We start from the raw sequence: 19,548 nt of genomic DNA, 5'->3' as shown, positions 1-19,548 counted from the left end.
AACAACCTCCACCTAGGCAGGGCTCTCCTATCATAATCTACATCTCTCTCTCTCTTGCTCTTTTTTTCTGCGAAGTGGGATAATCTTTATTCACACCTCTCCGCAATGCCTCGGGCCAAAGTCGACCCAAGGTTCCGCAAGCGAACCGCCAAGGCGTGTGTTTACTGTCGCATGACGAAACAGAAGTGCGATGGGTTAGCTCCCTGCCAACAGTGCGTGAGACGCAATCGCTCTACAAGTTGCGCTTACTCGCCGCATGAGCAGTCATTCGGTCGCCGTCGCAACCGCCAGGGGTGTATGCACCGTACTCCTGAGACTGTACCACAAACGAGTAGCGGATTAGAAGTATCAGCTGGGGTATTAGGTTCCCTACCGGGGGTACATGGGACAGAGCGGTGTACCCAGTCACACGGTGAAAGTGCATCTACGAATGAGCCAGAGGTTACAGTACCTGGATTATCACATGTCCTATATGACAACAAGGGGAAAGTTGGTAGGTACATTGCTTCTTCTTCTACCTTTCAATAGAACTTGCTATATATGTAAGCAAAGCCGACTGATAATAACGGTGGTGATCGCGTAGTATACCTTGGGAACTGTGCAGCCCTATCTTTTCTTCAAAATATCCAACAGTTGATCGAAACTGAAACTGGATACTCTTCTATTGCAGCAGATGTCGCGGGTCTTTCAGTGATTGAAGAGTTGCCTCCGGTACCACCTGATAATTTGACGGCTTATAACTCAGGGAATGCGGAAGAATTGGAACGTCTTATTCGGGTCTACTTCATATCGGTACAATTCTTATTTTGTCACCGGTATTGAGTGATAGCTGACCATCAACCAGACATGTGGTATAGTTGATCTTTTCGAAAGATCTCATATCGAAAGTCTGTTACATCGTTGGATCAACGGCCTCATTCCTATGAAAAGTGGTTCTGCGGCGGTTCTGTTTTTGGTTATAGCCTGTGGGGCACAGATTAGTTCCTCGAATATGCTCGATAACCTTCGAGCACAATCTTTCTATCACCATGGTCGGCAGATAGCCTTACTTGAGCTGACTAACTACCCCAGTGTCGAGACTGTGCAAGCATTCGTTTTAATCAGCATCTTCATGTTAGGGTGTTCTAGGCGAAACGGTGCTTCGTTGAACCTAGGAATCGCCATTGGTGCTGCGAAATCTCTCGGCTACCACCAATCCAATGCAAATTCAGCATATGATGATAATGAGCGCCGGCAGAGGTAGGTGGAGTTTCATCCTGGGAGCATTATATTACCGAAAATTAGAATTCTGAGAACCCGCAGAGCCCAGATCTGGAAAACCTTGCGCTATCACGACTTGTTCTTCTCCGCAATGATGGGCCGAAGCTCCTCTACTTCTGATACGGGGTTTAACATCGACGAAGCACAATCTTCCACCCCCATCGAGGATGAGTATGATCAAAGCTTATCTATGACTGAGTCGGCACGTGCATTCCTCGTCATGGAACACATAATTAACGACGTGTACACAAAGCGAACGGTGTCACTAGGCTTATTGCAATCTCTTGCTCGAGAGCTACAGGAAAAGTGTTCCGTGCTGCCGAAGTCGTTACGCAAATCTTCCGGGCCTACAGTTCATGGGAGGTTTTGTCAATCAATCCAACAACGCAATCTTCGAAACGCTCACGTCACTTGTTCATACTACTTTGCCATGATGCTGCTCACCCGACCATTCTTGATTACTACCTTGAGAGCAAAAACACCCTCTGGGTCTTCAAGAGACCCACACGCAAGAAGAGCCAATAACGGGGGTAATAGTGATATTTCCTCGGAAATTGCCCATGGTGCAACAACTTGTATTGATTCAGCTACGTATGCTATACAGCTTTTGCATGAATTGCTCACAGCCAACATGCTGTTCAACAACATGCCATTTTTCATGTCAGTGACGTAGCCTTCATGGCTCCCTTAAACCCAAATTTGCATTCTAAGGAAGGTTTCAATCATTGACGTGGCTTTAGTGCGTGGGTTTTCGTCTCTGTGCTCGTCTTGAGCTCAGCCCATTTTGGCCAACTAGATCCTCAGAGATCGATAACACGAACCCTGCGCCAAGCCGACGATATCCTGGCTTGCTTTGCAGTGAACAGTCCACAAGCCAGGCGTTATCGCCTTATTCTGAAGAAACTTTCAACAGCCGCAGAACGCCAGAACGAGTCAAAGTCACAGTCTCGTGTTGTTCATATGCCACGGTTATTCCACTTGGACTCTGGCGACTCTGGGCGCAGTCCACTCGCCGGGAGTTCCATTCTCCCCGAGGAAGCAACAGAGGGTGGAAACATGTCTCAGCCTAAAATATGTAACTGTTGTGGAATTACTCCAGGCGGACGAGCGGTGGCTCCTACAGGCAGGCCCGAAGCCTACCACAACTCTGCTTCATTCCCGCAATCCGCCTTTCATTCTGAAGATATCTTGGATGTTTCTGGTTCCGACCTGGGCGGACCCCCAATGACAAGTACGAAAGAATCGCTTGGATACGGATCCCTGTTTCAGTTTGAAGGTGATGCATCTATCTGGGACTTTACCTGGGCCGGTTCGCTTTAGTCAAACATAGTTTCTACCAGCCTTGTAGAGAATGCCTTGTAGAGAATAGAAGGAGCAGGTTACAGCAAAGATCTTCTAATTTTGTCACCGAGCCTGTAGGTCTGCTTTATGGCCTTCCCATCTTAGGTTTTCATAAAGAGCTAAAATAATATACATTCCTTGGTACTTTAGATACTGAGTGGCTGTGGCATCCCCGGCTTCGCATCATAGCTAATCCTTCCCGCGGGCAAGAAAAACAAGGCTACTAATGCACCACCCCTCACTTCTGGATAGTGATGCGTTCCTGGGCCGGGGCTAGTCCAGCCCTCACCCTGCCAGCCGTTCATGCCCATCAGCTCGGCGCCTGGGCTGAGCTGGACAACACAATTGATCTCGCCATAGGGATGAGCGTGGTATTGGCCACGGTATTCATCGACGCTCTCCATGTAAACGGTCGTGATGCTAAAGTAGCGGTTTTCGACACACGGCCAAGAGACCTTGGAACGGCGGTACTTAGGGCCATCTAGCTCGTCGGTCGCTACCCAACCCTCATCGTTGGCGAGCCCGGCCTTGATGAGCTCGCAGAACCCGTCATAGTAACGGTTGCCGCGTCCATAGTCGGCATTTAGACGGGCCTCAAGGTCTTTTCCAGGGGTGCTGAGCAAGCGATGTCAGAGGAGGGAGGCACCGGAAACAAGGATGATGGGAATGAGGGGGCCATGCTCACAAGCTTTCGACCTCAGCGAAAAACTCGCCCGCAAGCTCGACAAGACGTTGCTGATTAGGGTGAATTTGTTTGGTCTGGGTATTGACAGACATCTTGGAGATACAGTCAAAAGTATGTATAAGGAATGGGACAGACTATGTTACGTGTAAGAAAACACTAGACAATCAAGTGCTGTGGAAGTGACTTGGACGCCGATGAGAAGATTTAATAGTGAATAATATGAAAAAAGAGACCGAGCTGAACGAGCCCACTCTCCAAGCTTCCATCATCGATATGAGGTCGTTGTTATTGGTGCAACTTCGGTGTACTATCCAGTCCTCCATCCGGTGGAGACTCCGGTGCAGCATCCGGTGCAGAATCCGACGTATCGCCCGTGTCCCGATTTGTTTATTAGCACAGTTAATTGCAACGATCTCAACTAAAACACAATGGATTGGATCGTGTTTCTTCCTAATTGGCTTGGACATGTCCCTTACTGCCTCACTCTCTCGCCTTCTTCTCCCCCGCTCATACCCGATATACGAACACATCCGAACATCACGCATAGAAACGAACACTCACCAATTTCCGCCACGATGGAAATATCCCTCACGGCTGTCTCATAGATGGCATACAGATAGGAAGAGGGTAGCATAATACGATCGACGGCCGACTTGGCCTCCGATATCACTGTACTCTCTTAACGTGTTTCCTTACAAGCCTCTTCATCCCACGTCTCTGTCAACTGCGCTCTTCTCCTTTCTATCTTGTATTTGGCAGTCTCTCTCCATTTGTGGTACATTACCCCCCCCCCAAGATGTTATCATCGATCATCGCTGCGTCTCCCCTCGTCATCGCCCCAGCAGTGTGTCTGGCTCTTCTTCTAGCCTACTATCTCGGCGCCTACCTGTTCCAAAATAAGGGCTTGTCGGACATTCCCGCAGCCTCACCATGGGCTGTCTTGACTAGATTCTGGCTGCTGCGCGAAGCGCGATTCGGTCGACGTTATCTTACTGTCGACAAGGCGCACAAGAAGCATGGCGACATGGTCCGTATCCAGCCCAACCATGTCTCCATCGCCAATGTCGACGCCATCAATGCCATCTATGGTCATGGCAATGGATTTCTCAAGAGGCAAGGGATCCACTGTCGCACCGTCTATCTATCCCGAGGCCCACGATTAACATCCACATAGTGACTTCTACGACGCCTTCGTCGCCGTCTCGCGCGGTCTCTTCAGCACCCGGGATCGCGCTGACCACACGCGCAAGCGCAAGATTGTCTCGCACACATTCGCAGCCAAGAGCGTCATGCAGTTCGAGCAGTACATGCATCAGAACCTAAACGAGCTCCTGCGTCAGTGGGATCTCATCTGCGAGCGAGCTCCTACAAACACCAAATTTGCGCGCTTTGATTGTCTCCCATGGTTTGCCTATCTCACCTTTGACACCATCGGAGACCTTGCCTTTGGCGCCCCATTCGGCATGTTGAATAACGGCCAAGACACGATCGAGTACATGGACTATCCCGGCGGTCCTTCCAAATACATGAGCGCCGTCGACGCACTAAGTAGGCGTGGCGAGGCTTTTGCTGTGCTAGGGTGTCTGCCATTTTTGAAGACCATCGGCCATCTCCTGCCTGACCCGTTTCTGCGACATGGCGTCCGCTCCGGGGAACAGGTTGCGGGGATCGCGATTGCGCGCGTCAATGAACGCCTTGTGTCGACAGCAACGAATGACAATAAGCGTGTGGATATCTTGGCACGCTTGATGGAAGGCAAGGACGTGAACGGCCAACTATTAGGTCGGGAGGAACTCACCGCGGAGGCATTGACCCAGCTCATTGCCGGTAGTGATACTACCTCGAATACTCTTACTGGGTAGGTTATCCCGTCTCTTCTCCCCCATAAAGTCTAGACAGAAAAGACTGATGTTTATAGGATCTTCTATTGGCTTCTAAAAACCCCTGGGGTTCTTCAAAAGCTCCAGGCCGAACTTGACGCCGCTATCCCCTTGCCAATTGACGAGATTTCTTTCCAGTCTGTCAAAGATCTCCCATAGTACGACTTTCTTCTCCCCCCGGATGAACAAGAAAACAACCTAATGACATCTCACAGTCTGAAAGCTTGCATGAATGAAGGCATGCGTATCCACTCTACATCAGCCATCGGTCTCCCACGTGTTGTCCCTCTTAATGGCCCCGCTGTGGATATCTGCGGCCACAAGTTCGAGCCTGGCACCGTGTTGTCGGTACCCAACTACACGATCCACCGCCTCGAGAGCATCTGGGGTGCTGACAGCAACCAATACAGACCGGAGCGCTGGGAAAGCTTAACAGTGGATCAGAAGAAGGCCTTTGTGCCGTTCGGTCACGGACCGCGGTCCTGTGTAGGACGCAATGTTGCGGAGATGGAGCTGACGCTCGCGCTGGCGAGCTTAGTCCGACGCTACGACTTCGAGCTCTACCAGGACAGGTTTGACACGTGGGAGGGGTTCTTGCGGAAGGGGTTTCACTGCGAGGTGGGAATTTGCAGGAGAATGACATAGACTCTGGAGGGAGATGCAGTAAGCTGAGGTTAGGGCATAATGTCAAACGTCAGATATGGTGCCTCTAGGCCCCATACAATTACCTTGAGTTCTGTGTGGTCTATTAGTAAAATATAATGATAGATGTATGTTATAGGGCATTGATATAAGTAGTGCGCCTCGGATGGTATAGTTTGCTATCGGTTATGCACATCCCGGGTTATACATAGAAAAGTCGCCTCCACAGATTAATCCTCTTACCACTTTCTCTATGCTGTCTATAAGACCGAGAAGAGGAGAATATATCTCAAAAACATCTAATAGAATATCTGAGACTGCTAAAAGAAATATACCAAAAGGCCGCATAAGCGGCCGTCTACTCTTGTATGTATATGTAGACTTGTACCCTGCAGGCTCATGGTTATCGCTCGATTGCTAATCCGGGGGTTACCTTGAGAGTTGGGCAGCTCATTGGGCCGGGTAGCTTGGCACGTTCACATACCCCCTGGGAGGGTAAATGTAAAAGCAACCCCGGACCCTCCCCTATCACTATCCCTGCCAAGTATTCTGAAGCAAAGCCTAGAGATTGTGGATCTAATGCAGCAGAGTGGCGAGATAGACCGTATGCCGGAGGACCCCCTTGGTGGCGGACCGCCTGCTGGAGCTTCACAAGTCGCAGGTGAATCCACCAAGAGAGAGGATCAGTTAAACCCGCTGGACAGATCAGAAGCTCCCGGTATGGGAATTGGCGCTCAAAAATCCATCGACCTGGATGATATAATCTCTCGACTTCTAGACACGTATTCGACCAAAGTCACCAAGACGGTGTGTCTTGAAAATGCCGAGATCACCGCCATCTGCAGTTCAGCCCGTGAGCTCCTCCTTTCTGAGCCAGTACTATTGGAGTTGCCCGCCCCCGTTAAGATCGTCGGCGATATCCACGGTCAATATATCGATCTGATCCGAGTCTTTGAAACGTGTGGATTTCCACCGGAATCGAACTATCTTTTCCTCGGCAACTATGTAGATCGAGGAAGGCAGGGCCTGGAGACCATCCTCTTACTGCTATGCTATAAGCTCAAGTACCCGGAGAACGTCTTCCTGCTTCGTGGCAACCACGAGTGCGCTTGCGTTAGTAGAATGGGTGGCTTCTATGATGAGTGCAAGTGGCGTTCCAATGTTAAGATGTGGAAATCATTCATCGACACTTTCAACTGCCTCCCTATAGCGGCGATCGTATCCGGAAAGATATTCTGCGTCCACGGTGGATTATCTCCTAGTTTGTTGCATATGGACGATATTCGCGGTATCGCTCGACCTACTGATATACCCGACCATGGATTACTGAACGATCTTCTATGGAGTGACCCGATATATGTGAACACAGAGGAAGACTGGGTGCCTAATGAACGTGGTGTGAGCTTCTGCTTTAGTAAAAAGGTCATTAAGGACTTTTTGGACCGGCACGACTTTGATCTGGTGTGCCGGTCTCACATGGTGGTTAAGGATGGGTATGAGTTCTCTCAGGACCGGACCCTAGTGACAATTTTCTCAGCTCCGAATGTGAGTTGACTGACCTAACTTTTTCAAGCCATTGCTAATCTTCCCTAGTATTGCGGCGAGTTCGACAACTTGGGTGCTATTATGTCCGTCTCGAAGGAGCTCTATACTTTTGACTTGATGAAACCTCTGGATTGGGCTGCGTTAAAGAATCACATGGAGGGTCGAATAAAGAATGACATATACTGAAGCGCCTTCAGGGCAATCATATCAAATAAGATAAATTTGGATGTCTCTATCTTGGTCAATTATCCATGTCATCCATGATTACATTGGCCAGATGTATCTATCTGTAGAACGGGTTTGTGAAGAATATATAGTTCAATGAAACCTAGGAGCTCTATACACAGACATCCCTCGGCCCAAGTACGAAGACCAAAAAGAGCAATTACCCAAAACAACCACGAAATAAACCGTACCTCCTACCAGTACCAATCATCTACCTCCCATCCCGATACCAGTACTCAGGCGAACCACCAAGACACTCGCCAACAGTAACAGCTATAAGCAACACATGTTAGCCATAACCCATTAACACAAAAAGAAAAACCTACCACGCAACCCCCTCCTCTCAACATCAGCAAGCATATTATCTACCAAAATCTCGACCGTATGCTGATGCGAATCATGGGCCAACACAATCGTCCCACCAGCATCAACCTCCCTCGAGAACTTCTCAAAACTAATCCAATTCGTATCAGGATTATCATGTTCATAGTCCTTCGTATCAACGCTAGCCCCAATGACATGGTACCCCAGATCGGCCATGGCGCCGAGAACGACGGGGCTATATCTAAGGAATGGGGGGCGCATGTATGTCGGGAAGAAGCCTAGGATGCGCATGAAGGCTTCTTCGAGGATGATCATTTGCTGCGCGATTTCTTCGTATGAAAGAGTATCGAGAGAGGGGTGATTCCACCTGGATGGTTATTTGGTTAGTGTATGTTGGTGCTTGGACTAGCTGGGCCGGTGAAGAGAGGGTGGATGGTATCAACGAACGTATGAGACCCCAGCTGGTGTCCTTCCGCCAATGTGCGCTGCACTATCTCAGGGGTGGCATCGATGTTTCCTCTGTTACGACCGTTGAGAAAGAAGGTTGCTCTTACTCCGTGTTGGGCGAGAGTATCTAGCAGCCGGGATGTGTAGATGTACGGGCCATCGTCGAAAGTGAGAGCGATTGTGCCTGGTGTGGTACAGTGGGTGATTATGGCCCCGACGGGTAAGTTGGATGCGCTGAGCTGGGTGGTTTTGGTGTTTGTATTGGTGTTGGTACTGTTCCCTGTGGGAGCGGCTTGGGATAGGGTTGTAGTTGAAAGGAGGACTGGAATTAAGAGAGCGAGACAATGCATTGCGCGAATGAATGAACCAGGACAGAGTCCACAGGTATATAAGGATAATTGGAATGATTGTTGCTTGCCGAATTTAGATGAGGTGAGGTCGAGGGTTCCAAGGTTGCCCAGGTAGGAGGGCCATCTACTTCGCTGTTTCCTGGAGATCAATGATCTGAACATAAAATCTGCATTGAATGTAGCTGAACGTTTGAAAATTGCATCCCCAATCTCATGGTAGATATTAAATCTTCCACATATAAATATGAATACATCAAATTAAAAAGGTATCAAAAGGGTAGGATAAGACATTCAACCCGCATCTTTCCCACAGAAAGGAGCGAGAAGACAGAATAAGAATCCTCCAGAACAAAGACACCCGTCTAACCCTTCCGGGTGCTCTTCTTCGCCAGGCGTCTCTGTCCCTTCTGAGCCTCACGGTCAAGGAACTTGCGCTGCTCGTCTGCGCTCAATCCACGCAGGATGCGCTCACGCTCATCCTTCTTGACCTTCTCGGCGGCAATGCGGCGCTCCTCGGCCTTCTCTTCCTCCTCGACACGGCGCAGCTTCTTGATCTCCTCTTCGCGAACGCTGCGGACCTTACGCATGACTTCGCCACGGAAGTGGGCGGAGGCGACCAGCTTGTCGGACAAGCGCAGGAACTGGTTGAACAAAGGAAGGGTGGAGGCGTAGCCGGACGCGGAGGAGGCAAGGTTAGCAGCGAGCTGAATGCGCTTCTTCGGGATGGTCTCTTCGATCCTGGTGACACACACATTTGTTAGCAATGGGTCTGGTCAAAAGTCTCACACTGGGGCTACTTACTTGGTGGGTTTGTCGACGGGCTGATCCGTGACGATCAAATACTCAAAGGCATTACCAGCCTGCTCAATGGCCTGGATCAACTCCGGGGTGAGGAGGGTATCGCTAATCTCGGCACTCTCAGTCATCACGGTGACCCATGAGGGGAGCTTGGGGTTATCCTTGGAGAAAGTGATAGAGGCATCGTAGCGGTCGTTGCGGAACTTGCGCATGTGGCTCTTGTGAACAACAGCCCAGATGAAGCCGTCGTAGGTGGAGCTAGGCACTTTAACGGGGGCAGAATCCTTAGCGAAAACAGGAACGAGGTCCTTCTCCTTGCCATCGAAAGCATACAGCAGAGCCTCGTATTTCTCAACGGGCGGCTCCCAGCTCTCAAAGAAGAAGCTGAAGACATACTCCATGATGAAGGTGATAGGGTTGTATCGCTTGGGCATCTTCAGGTCGACGTCGAGGAAGGCAACATTCTGGCGGCCAGTCGCATACGCGGCGAACTCAGACGCAGACTTCTCCTTCAGCAGCGACTCGGGGTTTGCGAGCTCCACGGTGATCGCATCACCCTCAGCGGCTGCCGGTCGGGCGATTCCATCGAATCCGACGACGGCAAACTCCTTCTGGAGAGAAGGTACGTGGGCCTGCGCCCAGTCCTTCGCTCTCCGTCGGTTCTTGCGCGCTCCCCAGAGGTGAAAGAGGACAATCAAGAGGATGACGGGCATAATCATTGCCTCCTGCTTGAAGTCGCTTGGGGATGTCCTCTCCCATACCCGGTACCAGGCTGTGTAAGGAACAGCCTTGGCGGCCAGTGTGTTGGCAGCGGGGACGGTGGTCGTGTCGGCGAGGAGGGACGCAGGCGACGGGTTAGGAGCTTCCACAAAGTCGGCGAAGTCTACCAGAGTCAGCTCAGCAATTGAGATATATCAATTAACATACCATCATCGGGCTTAGCCTCCTGGGAGCCAAACACGTTCTTGAACATGCCCGCCATATTGGAATTGGTATGAATGGATGGAAGGGAAAGGAGTGGGAAGGAATCGAGAGATGCCCGGTGGCCGGTGCCCGGTGGCCGGTGCCCGGTGCGGAGCTAAGTTCCTCCCGGGTCTAGCGCCTGTCTCCAGCTTTTTTACCCGCATCGGAGATTTAGACGACACGATTGGAACAATTTGGGAAACTCATATAATTCTCAAAACCAATATCCAGCCATTTCGTTTAGTTACCCCATAACCCTCCCCTAAATAATCAATACAAAAAATTAACAGGCTAATGAGAGTGTGGTATCATGTAGAAATGAAACCCCCAAACAGAATCCAACGCCAGCTGTACCATAACAGAACCCAGTTTTATACAATCCCGCTCCAAAGAAATATCAGTCTAACTCAAAAAAAGGAAACAAAAGAACCAAGAAAGGGTAAGAAAAAAGAAAGGAAAACTAAGGAAATCGTAACGGTCATGCTCGAGGGTTGCTCAAGTGTAGAAAAGAAAGAGTTGAGCTAAGCGCTCAGTGACCATAGGCCGGGGGAGGACTGTCTTCATGCTGACGGCTCCAGAAGCCACTGCACGCATTTGTCATGAGCTTATCCTCACGCATCCGACGAGCAATTTCACCGGCCAGTCTTTCAACCAGGACAGAATCAACGCTTTCGTTGGGCCTTTCGTTGGGCCGTTCGTCTTTATTGAACGGGAGAATAGTTGCAGGTAACTGGGGTCGCTGGCTGCTAGACGGTCCCGGCTCGGCCTTCTCCTGAGGATAACCACGCACAGTAGCACGAGGGGTGGCGTCGATATCCTCTGCTTTGGGTCCACGGATAGTCTCATGGGAGTATGATAAGTCCCCATCCTGACGTGTTGGGCGGGAGAGGCTGGACAAATGCCTTTCGGGAATAATCGGCAAGTGGGAGTCGACTTTGGCTGACAGAGGTGGTGTGACCGGGTCATCTGACGGCTCGTGTACGATGGGGAGAGGCGCGGAGGCGATAGAGGGGGGTCTAGACGACTCGGTCATAACACTTTCATCGCTTACGCTCATGGCGTCATCTGTTGTTTTTGGGCGGCGCAGATCCACGACACGCTTCTTGCGTTTCCGAGAGTGGGCTTTGGAATGACGTCCAGCACCCAGGCTTAGACCATAGGTACTAGTACTGAATGAATGGCTAGACATGGATGGTCGGCTTTGCATTGAGACATTGCTGGCGGTTTCGTGAAGGGACGACATGCTTCCCATTTGGGAGTGTGTGCGCGAAAGGGTCGGGCTCAGTGGGGAGATCACGCTCGAAGGGAATTCACTGGTATCGATTGGAGAAGTCCATGCTCGGTACACCACTTCCTGGATCGAGGGAGTGAACAAAGACAGAGTACGTTGCGAATCTGTCAGAGCGGCCAGGCGAAGGAGGTTCTTTTGCGAGAAGAGGGAATGGGTCTCGACCGATGAATCCAAAGAGAGTGATGCGATTTCTGACTCGTTCAATGCATTTCCGAGAGAGTCGACGGGATCCTGTGGGGGGCTAGCTAGAGGATCTTGGCCAGGGCCTTCGCTTCTTGACTTGGCTGTGTTATCGGTCTCGTCATTCATTTCCTCCCCTGTGCGGTATTCTGGCACCCACAACCGGAGCGACAGTCGATGAATAATGGCGGGGAGCTCGTCCATGAACAATATCCGAAGCTGGGCTTCGATTTCTTTTTGTAGGAAGTCGCGCACGAACGGGATCGAATCGAAGGTCGAGGAAACCTTGAGCGACTCAAGCGGATCATTGCGAAACACGACCGTAATTCCTTTTTGCTTGGAGAAAACTAGTATGACGAATCCAGAGAGTTTGAAGTCGGAGAGGGTGATTTGTAGAGGTATAGTGAGGGGGGTACTAGAATCGCGACAGTGTCAGTAAACATATCTGCAAAGTTTGATATGAAGAACATTAAAAGACTGAAGACTTACGCTGCAGCAAGAGGTACTGGCGAGCCGAAAGTTGGTCGTGTGACGAGGAAGGTATTAAGTGGATTCGCCTGAACTCGGGTCTTCAAGGTGAGAAAAGCATCGCCAGTATAGGACATCTTAAAGATGCCACGAAAGCGATCTTCGGCCAAGTCACCGATTTCCAAGATCTCGAGTTCGGGGGGGATGGATCCCAAGTTCAACTCGGTGACGTGAATGTCATCAACGATGATGGGAGGTTTTGGCGATTTATTGAGAGCGGCAGTGAGCAGATCTTGGGCGCGAGTGTAAAAACTCGCGTCCGCCATCAAAGGCGACCAGTTGAAGTTGAACGCCATACCCAAGCATCGAGAAAAAAAAAGGAATATATTAAAAGGACATTAGATAGTCAAAGAGTGTGTGTAAGAGGGAGAGGCGGGAGGCGGAAAATGAAAAAGGAAAAATGTCAAACCCGAGGCGCGTGCTCTTCCGAGCCACACCTTTTTTTTTTTCTTTACGCTTTAGATTTTTTTTTTGTTTTGTTTTTTGCTTCTTTTGAAGAGATGTATTTGATATATTGGATGTATCATTCCAACGGCTTTTTTTTTTTTTTTTCGCTTTGTCTACTCCGTATAGACACATTCCTTTTGACTATAGGGATAGCCCGTACGTCACAATGTGACTTGCAGGAACCACTTCCGGTCAGCCCCGGCTTGATGTCCACTGTGGATGGCCTCGGGCCATTCACCGTTTAGGGATGCCCGGCTTGCATGTACCTAGACTCTTGGGCTATCAACTGTTTCATGACTATTTTCTACCCCCGAAATCCGGAGAAAAGGGGAAAAACACGGGTGTTTCTGAACTTGAAGTCCCTATTTACTCCATGCTCCATACACAGCCACGGGGGTGCAGATCTTCAAAGGTCTGATTCCCACGTTCATTTCATGTACAATGTAAGGGACACACTCCGAGATAATGTCCAGTATGTCTCAATAGAACAATAAAATGAAAATAAGAATCCCTTGTATAACTAAACCAAATCTACCGTTGACTCCAAATTATTTGGCCGCTTATGAGACCTTGTGATGTTTTTGGTCTTCTCAGATATGCTGCTTAGATGTCTTCAATCCCCACTATCGCCCTTCTCGGCTTTATAAGTAGGTAGACGACAGAGAGAAAGAAGGAGCTTGATTTGCGAAAACAACTTTTCTATGTACAATATACAATCTGGGACAGTATAAAAGTCCAAAAGCCAAAGGCAGAATGTTTTCACCGCAGCAACCCTGCGCTAATCCCGATTAGGTTAAATATCAACACGATCCATCACTTCGGGCCCAGACCGTCTTTCTCGACCTCGTTGAACAGAAACATCCTAACCCCCTTAACACAGGTATTTTGCACCCCAGATTAATATACTGGGCGCACAGGTCTTCCTCGATAATGTTAACCCGGTCACCCTCGCCAGTTTCAAGTCACTCGACACCAATGGAGCCCAAACAATCCAAACCCAAGTCGGTGGCTCAGCGCAGAGTGTACGGGAAACGAAGAGCCAATGCCCCTAGGGCAGTGCTTGACCAAGGAAGCCCGGCCAGAGAAACCAGATCCAGAACTCAACATGTCGACCCTGTTGAAGGTCTCCAAGTGAAACTAGCACAAGTGACAATTGATGATGGCGCGACCCCCCAATCTGGCAATTATGCAAAGCCTCCAAAACCCGAGAGCAAACAGCAGCACAGCTTGACAGAAATCCCCTCGGATGAATTGAGTCCGTCCACAATAGAGAACATTTCGGGCACGCCGACGACGCAATCCTCCGTCGAATCCTCCCCGGAGGAGGCGAGGCCAAAACCGAAGCAACGCGAGACGATGGTGGAGGTCAGAATATGCCCAAGGGTCCCAGAAAGCCTTCCTCAAATCACATCAAATTCCCCGGCTTCGACCTCAGAGTCCACAAGTGAGGATCGAGAAAAATCAAGGACATCTTCCGACAGAAGGAGAGCGGAAAGAAAAAGGATTCCTGCGCACAGGCGGTCATCTGGAGTTGTTCACAACAGCGAGGCCAGCGACTACGTTGGCCCAATTCTGAGTGAGGCACTATCTCCAATTGCCGCGCAAGGCATTCAGAAGTTCGGCTCATGGGCTTCGCGATCAGCAAACATGTTCGATGTCGCAAAACTCGCAGAGGGATCTTACGGTGAAGTCTACAAACTTCATCTACGGGAGGAGGCTTTCAGGCCAGTGGTTTCAAAATCAAAGTTGGCTAAACTAAAATCATACGGTGATGGAGTCTTCAAGGTCGTGCCTCTGCGAGCCAAGAGCGGTCCCGGATCCAAAAAGTTCACCACCATTGACGAGATTGTTTCTGAGGTCAAGATGCTCAAATATCTGGACCCCATCCCTGGCTTTGCTCGCTTCAGGGAGATTCATGTTGTTCAAGGTCGTTTCCCAGAGTCATTCCAAAATGCATGGGACCACTACAAGAAGACCAAAGACGACTGCATGAATCCCAACCCGTCCAACAAAAGAGCTTATCCCGACACGCAGCTATGGGCTATTGTGGAGATGGACGACGCGGGATGTGAACTGGAGAAGTTCGCTTGGTCATCAATTTTCCAGATATATGATATCTTCTGGGGAGTTGCCATGGCTCTGGCCCGGGCAGAGGAGTATGCTATGTTCGAACATCGAGATCTTCATTTGGGAAATGTTTGTATACGCTCTACGCGGGAAGATGGCTGCATGGATCCCCCCACAGAATTCGATATTGCACGCATGCCATCCTCCAGTGGGTTTGGAATCAGCTTCCTTGAAACTACCATTATTGACTACTCCCTCTCCCGGGCGGATCTACTCCTAACCGATGACCCCACTGGTCTCACGGAGGTTGCGTCATCAGACCTGGACAAGAAGCAATTGTTCGACGCTATTGGCCAGGATGAAGACGAGATTATGCAAAGAAACACCTACCGATAGTATGCTACCCCATCTCTGCCCTTCTGCTTTCTTAAGCAACTTGCTAACATCAAAAATTAGTATGCGTGCAACGCTCTATACTGGTTGTCCCATAGAGACAGAAAAGGTGGCGGATATTCCGGGCATATGGGCAGAATACTCCCCACGGACTAACTTGGTCTGGCTACTGTTCCTGCTTCAGAGTCTGTTCAAGAACCGCAAACCTGAATCATCGCCTGCACAGCCACAGCGAAAGGCTCTTGCGTCTTGCTCGCCCAACAAGATGACACCGAAGCTGGAGACAGGCAAAGGGAAAGACCACAACGTGACCGGGCCCCTCGTCAAGGAGGGACAGACCAAGGATGTCCAGGCTGGTATTTCCCGGCTCAAGCAAACACTGGATGGCAGGCTAAAAGCCGTTCTCAAACTTCTCGATTTGGAGCATGGACATGAAGACATGTGTTGCGCCGCGGATTTGGTGGCCTACGCGATGGATTCACAATGGCTGAGTGAACAAGACTTTTTCTGATGATTCCTTGGTATACAAAAAGCATTAGCGCACGGAGGAGTTACATGGATTTTGTAATTTGCATGGTTAGGCCGGGGAGTTATTATCATTTGTTTACATATTGTGGGCTTGGGGATGGTGTTGGAATATAAGGTGCATTACCTTGGATAGGTCACCGGCACAAGGATTTGCATATACGTATACCGGATTTTGTACGGCAACTCTTGGCGGTCTCCTTCCGTTCTAGTGCTCGCCCTCTCGCCGCTTTTGCTCACTGAGTAGAACTGAGCACGCCCCTGCTCAACCTGAGCTGGTCAGCGATCATTGCGTAATCAATCTGTCCACTCACTTAGAAAGACGATCTTGGTATAAAGCCAGAGCTTCTTGAAAGAATTTGCGATAAGTATCGCGCCACTTTTGATCCTAATCATTAGTCAGAAAGAACTGAAACTTATTGACAGGCGTAAGTATTGTATTAACCGTATAGATATGCCCTCGAACATTGTCAGTCTGAGAGTAATACTCATCTAGCTTTAATCGACCAGCTTCGAGTGCGTTAAGCATATGCTTTTTCCATGGGATACGCTTTCGCCGGAGCTGCTTCATTGACTGTTTAAAATGTTCAAAGAGTTTGTTGTAAACTTTGAACATATAATGCGCAGTGATATCTCGAGACTTTGAAAGTTGAGTAGTATAGTTAAAGAATGGCTCAGTGAAGAGAGTCTACTTAGCGCTACTCTTCATTATTAAGTAATAGATCCTCACGATCAGAAGGGTGTAAAAATAGCACGGAGCCGCTTTGCACGACGAAGCATTAGGAATGTTGAATTCCACAGAGTCTTCACATCCTAGATCGGTATAAGCTTTGGGTCCTTAGTCTGGAGATTATTGAATGTCTCCCGACGCTGAGGACCTACGTTCACGTAGATCGCAAGATAGCGGATCTTGTTCAATATGTAGGAGATCTCTCGCTCCCGGTGCTGTGCATTTGCCTGGGCTATATAAGACTGTTACTCTGTCCACTTTGTGTGAAGGGCTGTAGCAGAATTGATTTAATTGTACTAGGCCAACATGCTGTTTACGACAATATTTAGGAAAGGAGGAGAAAAGGAAGGGAATCGGTCCCGTCTCTAACGGAATTCTGATAGATCGGCTACGCAAAGGAAGCAGGAGAGAAAACACGCACGAGTTTTGTCTATCTTTTTTAGAGGAGAGCGTGAACAGAAAACAGGCCTTATAAAGGTATAACAGGAAAGTAGCGCTGGTCCCGCAGCAAGACGGACAACCGCATCCAGCATAGAGGTATTCTCCATTAAATTCTTTAGAATCTTCCCCGCCAGCAGAAAGGAAGAGAGTCGGTCTTGTCTCTGATAGAATCCTCTCGAATCCTTTCTGCCAAAGGCGGTATCCGTAAGGCCATGGCACATGGTTTACAGCCGGGCTCTAGCCCGTCACAAAGCGCTCCTTTTCCTGAGGGTTGGTGTTCTTGCCTTGTTCCTAGGAGCTTATCGTGCTCCCGTTCTGCTCCTGGGAGCTTATCACCTTAGGGCGTGATTAGTTGCATGTGACTTTGTCGTAGGCGACTCCACTCCTGGTGGTTGTTTCGAACGTTGTAGCCAGAGATCACCGTGCTGAGATCTGGCAGATTTCCAGGTTGAGCGGCCAGATCTCAGCAAAATCATGTTATACATAGATTCAGCCTTGACGGTATCCAATGGAGTATCGCGGATGACTCTGCATACTGGTGCGGAAAGGCGATGCAGCGATAGGATGGTTTTCCCGCTAGGTAGTTTTGGAAGAAGCTAGTCTGCTCCCCAAACGTGTTGGTACGACATCCGCGGTTCTTCTCTAATCTGGTCGGATGATCAGAGAAAAGCTATTCAGGATGCCTCGGCCACAGCATTGCAGATTATGTGGGAGCTTATCACAGGCGTCAGCGCTGTGGGTGGCCTCTCCTCGGCCTTTTTGTGGAAGAAAAAGTTATAGAAGATTGATGAATGCCATATTGCTTGCTTTCTGGTTTCTTTCTCTCTCCTATTGTCTGGCAAGATAGACCAGCTAGCGATACAGTAGTTGCAAAGTGTTGTGGACAAAGTCAGACTGGTAAAAAGATCAAAGCAAGGATGAGCAAGGGCATCAATGAGTGTCAAGAGCAGGGGTGTTTAGGCTGAAGAATAAAAAAAGGAGGCGTGTAGGGAGCCCTGTCTCACATGAGGCTGCATTGATCACGCAGTGTGATGATTGTTTCTCTTCTTGGCCTTGATCATTTCGGCGTCGTCAATCGCATCCCAGACAGGTTCTGCTAAATTATGCAACAGCATTTCCGCTGTGAACACGAAATCACCCTCGCCTTCTCCTGGCTCATCCAATAGCAGAGTGTGAAATGGTATAGTCAAGGGCTCTCCTTCAATCGTAGGGCTGGAGCCATCTCTCCCCCTCGTAATGCGAATTCTCTGAGTCATTCGAGGTGGCGGTGGATCTTTGATGCGTCTGTCGATAACCTGGCGACCACCTGCTGTGATATAGATATTGCGTAGTGATGATTCGAATGCTGGAGTCCAGGATTTGATTTCAATGGAGCGAGATCCTCTTTTGATATCGATAGTGATCCCCATTCTTACTTCGCCCTTTGATCCATTGATCCACCAAGCGATGTCCCTCTCTAGTTTTAGTGTTGTCTCAGAAAAGCTAACTTCTAATGCCACCGTTGGGAATTCTCTCCCTTGGCGGGCTGGCTTCCAGGATCGGTCTGCCTGCTTGTTTCGCTCAGGGGTATCCACAAGAGTCGCTCCGCATTTCGCAATCCGTCTGTTGACGTTCATCTCTAGCGCGAGCGTCACAATCATTGCCTCAAAACTGGACGCCGCTTCTTCGTGCGGTTGACTAGGCATTGTTATAATGAGAATTTGAAGTGATGGCGAATAGTCACAGCGACCTGGCAATTGTTCCTCGTTCTCGGCTAGTATCTCTGCCGGAAAGTGTTTCAAGACGATAAAACGATCTTCGACCGAATACGGAGGAAAGAGGCTCTGTATAGCGCACTGTTGATTGTAACAGTAAACGGGCGTACCAGAGGGAAGGTGCGCGAGAAACGTCCCAGCACCTTCTTCTGACACAACGCCCTCGCTTTGATACACACGTGACATGATTTCCTGAACGGAGTAGCAGCGAGGATATTTGTATGGCGATCTGTCGGTATCCCTAGTTTTCACCGAGACGAGAAGAGGGGAGAAATTACATAGATCGTGATGTGGGGCCTTGTCATAACCTCGTGGCCATGATGTCATTGGGGCATCGCCCAGGCGAATGCTTGGCTTCCCTGATCCGAAACTATCGCTTGCGACGATGCTGGCTAGCAACACACAAAGCGGTCTTTGCCCGGTATATCTGGTTCGACCGTTTCCCTGGTCTCTAGATTCAGATTTTTGAACTGCCACTGTATCTCTCGCTACCTCCATCATGAGTAGCTAATCTTATCGGTTCATGCCTTCTTTCCAATTTTCGAGCTACGTGGTATCAATTCATAATCAGTATTCGGTCTCAGACGAAATTCTCAAACAATTTTGACTGTTGTTTGTTGGTGTCGTTGGCCATGAACACATGGTTTAGGGCTCCGAAGACTCCATGACTACTCCATGACCGCATCCAGCTATGCACTTGGCCAACTTGTTGCAGTGCCACGTTCCAAAATC

At 49.4% G+C, this 19,548-nt stretch overlaps 8 protein-coding genes across 8 annotated transcripts; 3 read left to right on the top strand and 5 right to left on the bottom strand.

Annotated features, from left to right (window-relative positions):
• Positions 1 to 991: 991 nt before the first annotated feature.
• On the top strand, positions 992 to 2,580 carry N7447_002081 (fungal specific transcription factor domain-containing protein; the record flags this gene model as incomplete). Its single annotated transcript, XM_057226357.1, has 3 exons — positions 992 to 1,239; positions 1,303 to 1,920; positions 2,001 to 2,580. The coding sequence occupies 3 exons, from the start codon at positions 992 to 994 to the stop codon at positions 2,578 to 2,580; spliced, it is 1,446 nt and encodes a 481-aa protein (XP_057090373.1).
• A 167-nt stretch (positions 2,581 to 2,747) lies between these two features.
• Positions 2,748 to 3,378, bottom strand: N7447_002080 (DUF4863 family protein; the record flags this gene model as incomplete). The annotated part of the gene is made up of 2 exons (XM_057226356.1): positions 2,748 to 3,216; positions 3,287 to 3,378. The coding sequence occupies 2 exons, from the start codon at positions 3,376 to 3,378 to the stop codon at positions 2,748 to 2,750; spliced, it is 561 nt and encodes a 186-aa protein (XP_057090372.1).
• Positions 3,379 to 4,082: 704 nt separating this feature from the next.
• N7447_002079 (uncharacterized protein) lies at positions 4,083 to 7,362 on the top strand (the record flags this gene model as incomplete). Its single annotated transcript, XM_057226355.1, has 5 exons — positions 4,083 to 4,459; positions 4,506 to 5,144; positions 5,205 to 5,324; positions 5,382 to 5,738; positions 6,354 to 7,362. 5 exons carry the CDS (start codon positions 4,083 to 4,085, stop codon positions 7,360 to 7,362), a joined length of 2,502 nt encoding a protein of 833 aa, XP_057090371.1.
• Positions 7,363 to 7,789: 427 nt separating this feature from the next.
• On the bottom strand, positions 7,790 to 8,699 carry N7447_002078 (chitin deacetylase; the record flags this gene model as incomplete). Its single annotated transcript, XM_057226354.1, has 3 exons — positions 7,790 to 7,851; positions 7,905 to 8,269; positions 8,350 to 8,699. 3 exons carry the CDS (start codon positions 8,697 to 8,699, stop codon positions 7,790 to 7,792), a joined length of 777 nt encoding a protein of 258 aa, XP_057090370.1.
• A 362-nt stretch (positions 8,700 to 9,061) lies between these two features.
• Positions 9,062 to 10,479, bottom strand: N7447_002077 (CCDC47 family protein; the record flags this gene model as incomplete). The annotated part of the gene is made up of 3 exons (XM_057226353.1): positions 9,062 to 9,437; positions 9,501 to 10,380; positions 10,425 to 10,479. The coding sequence occupies 3 exons, from the start codon at positions 10,477 to 10,479 to the stop codon at positions 9,062 to 9,064; spliced, it is 1,311 nt and encodes a 436-aa protein (XP_057090369.1).
• Positions 10,480 to 10,989: 510 nt separating this feature from the next.
• N7447_002076 (MDM34 family protein) lies at positions 10,990 to 12,755 on the bottom strand (the record flags this gene model as incomplete). Its single annotated transcript, XM_057226352.1, has 2 exons — positions 10,990 to 12,346; positions 12,421 to 12,755. 2 exons carry the CDS (start codon positions 12,753 to 12,755, stop codon positions 10,990 to 10,992), a joined length of 1,692 nt encoding a protein of 563 aa, XP_057090368.1.
• Positions 12,756 to 13,836: 1,081 nt separating this feature from the next.
• N7447_002075 (uncharacterized protein) lies at positions 13,837 to 15,877 on the top strand (the record flags this gene model as incomplete). The annotated part of the gene is made up of 2 exons (XM_057226351.1): positions 13,837 to 15,368; positions 15,430 to 15,877. The coding sequence occupies 2 exons, from the start codon at positions 13,837 to 13,839 to the stop codon at positions 15,875 to 15,877; spliced, it is 1,980 nt and encodes a 659-aa protein (XP_057090367.1).
• Positions 15,878 to 18,081: 2,204 nt separating this feature from the next.
• On the bottom strand, positions 18,082 to 19,002 carry N7447_002074 (uncharacterized protein; the record flags this gene model as incomplete). The annotated part of the gene is made up of 1 exon (XM_057226350.1): positions 18,082 to 19,002. One exon carries the CDS (start codon positions 19,000 to 19,002, stop codon positions 18,082 to 18,084), a length of 921 nt encoding a protein of 306 aa, XP_057090366.1.
• Between the last annotated feature and the right edge of the window lie 546 nt (positions 19,003 to 19,548).

Source organism: Penicillium robsamsonii (genome assembly GCF_028829455.1).
Source record: "Penicillium robsamsonii strain IBT 29466 chromosome Unknown utg000001l_segment0_segment0, whole genome shotgun sequence".
Classification (NCBI taxonomy): domain Eukaryota; kingdom Fungi; phylum Ascomycota; class Eurotiomycetes; order Eurotiales; family Aspergillaceae; genus Penicillium; species Penicillium robsamsonii.
Note: the sequence above shows the minus strand (reverse complement) of the source record. Positions and strands in the feature narration are given on the sequence as shown.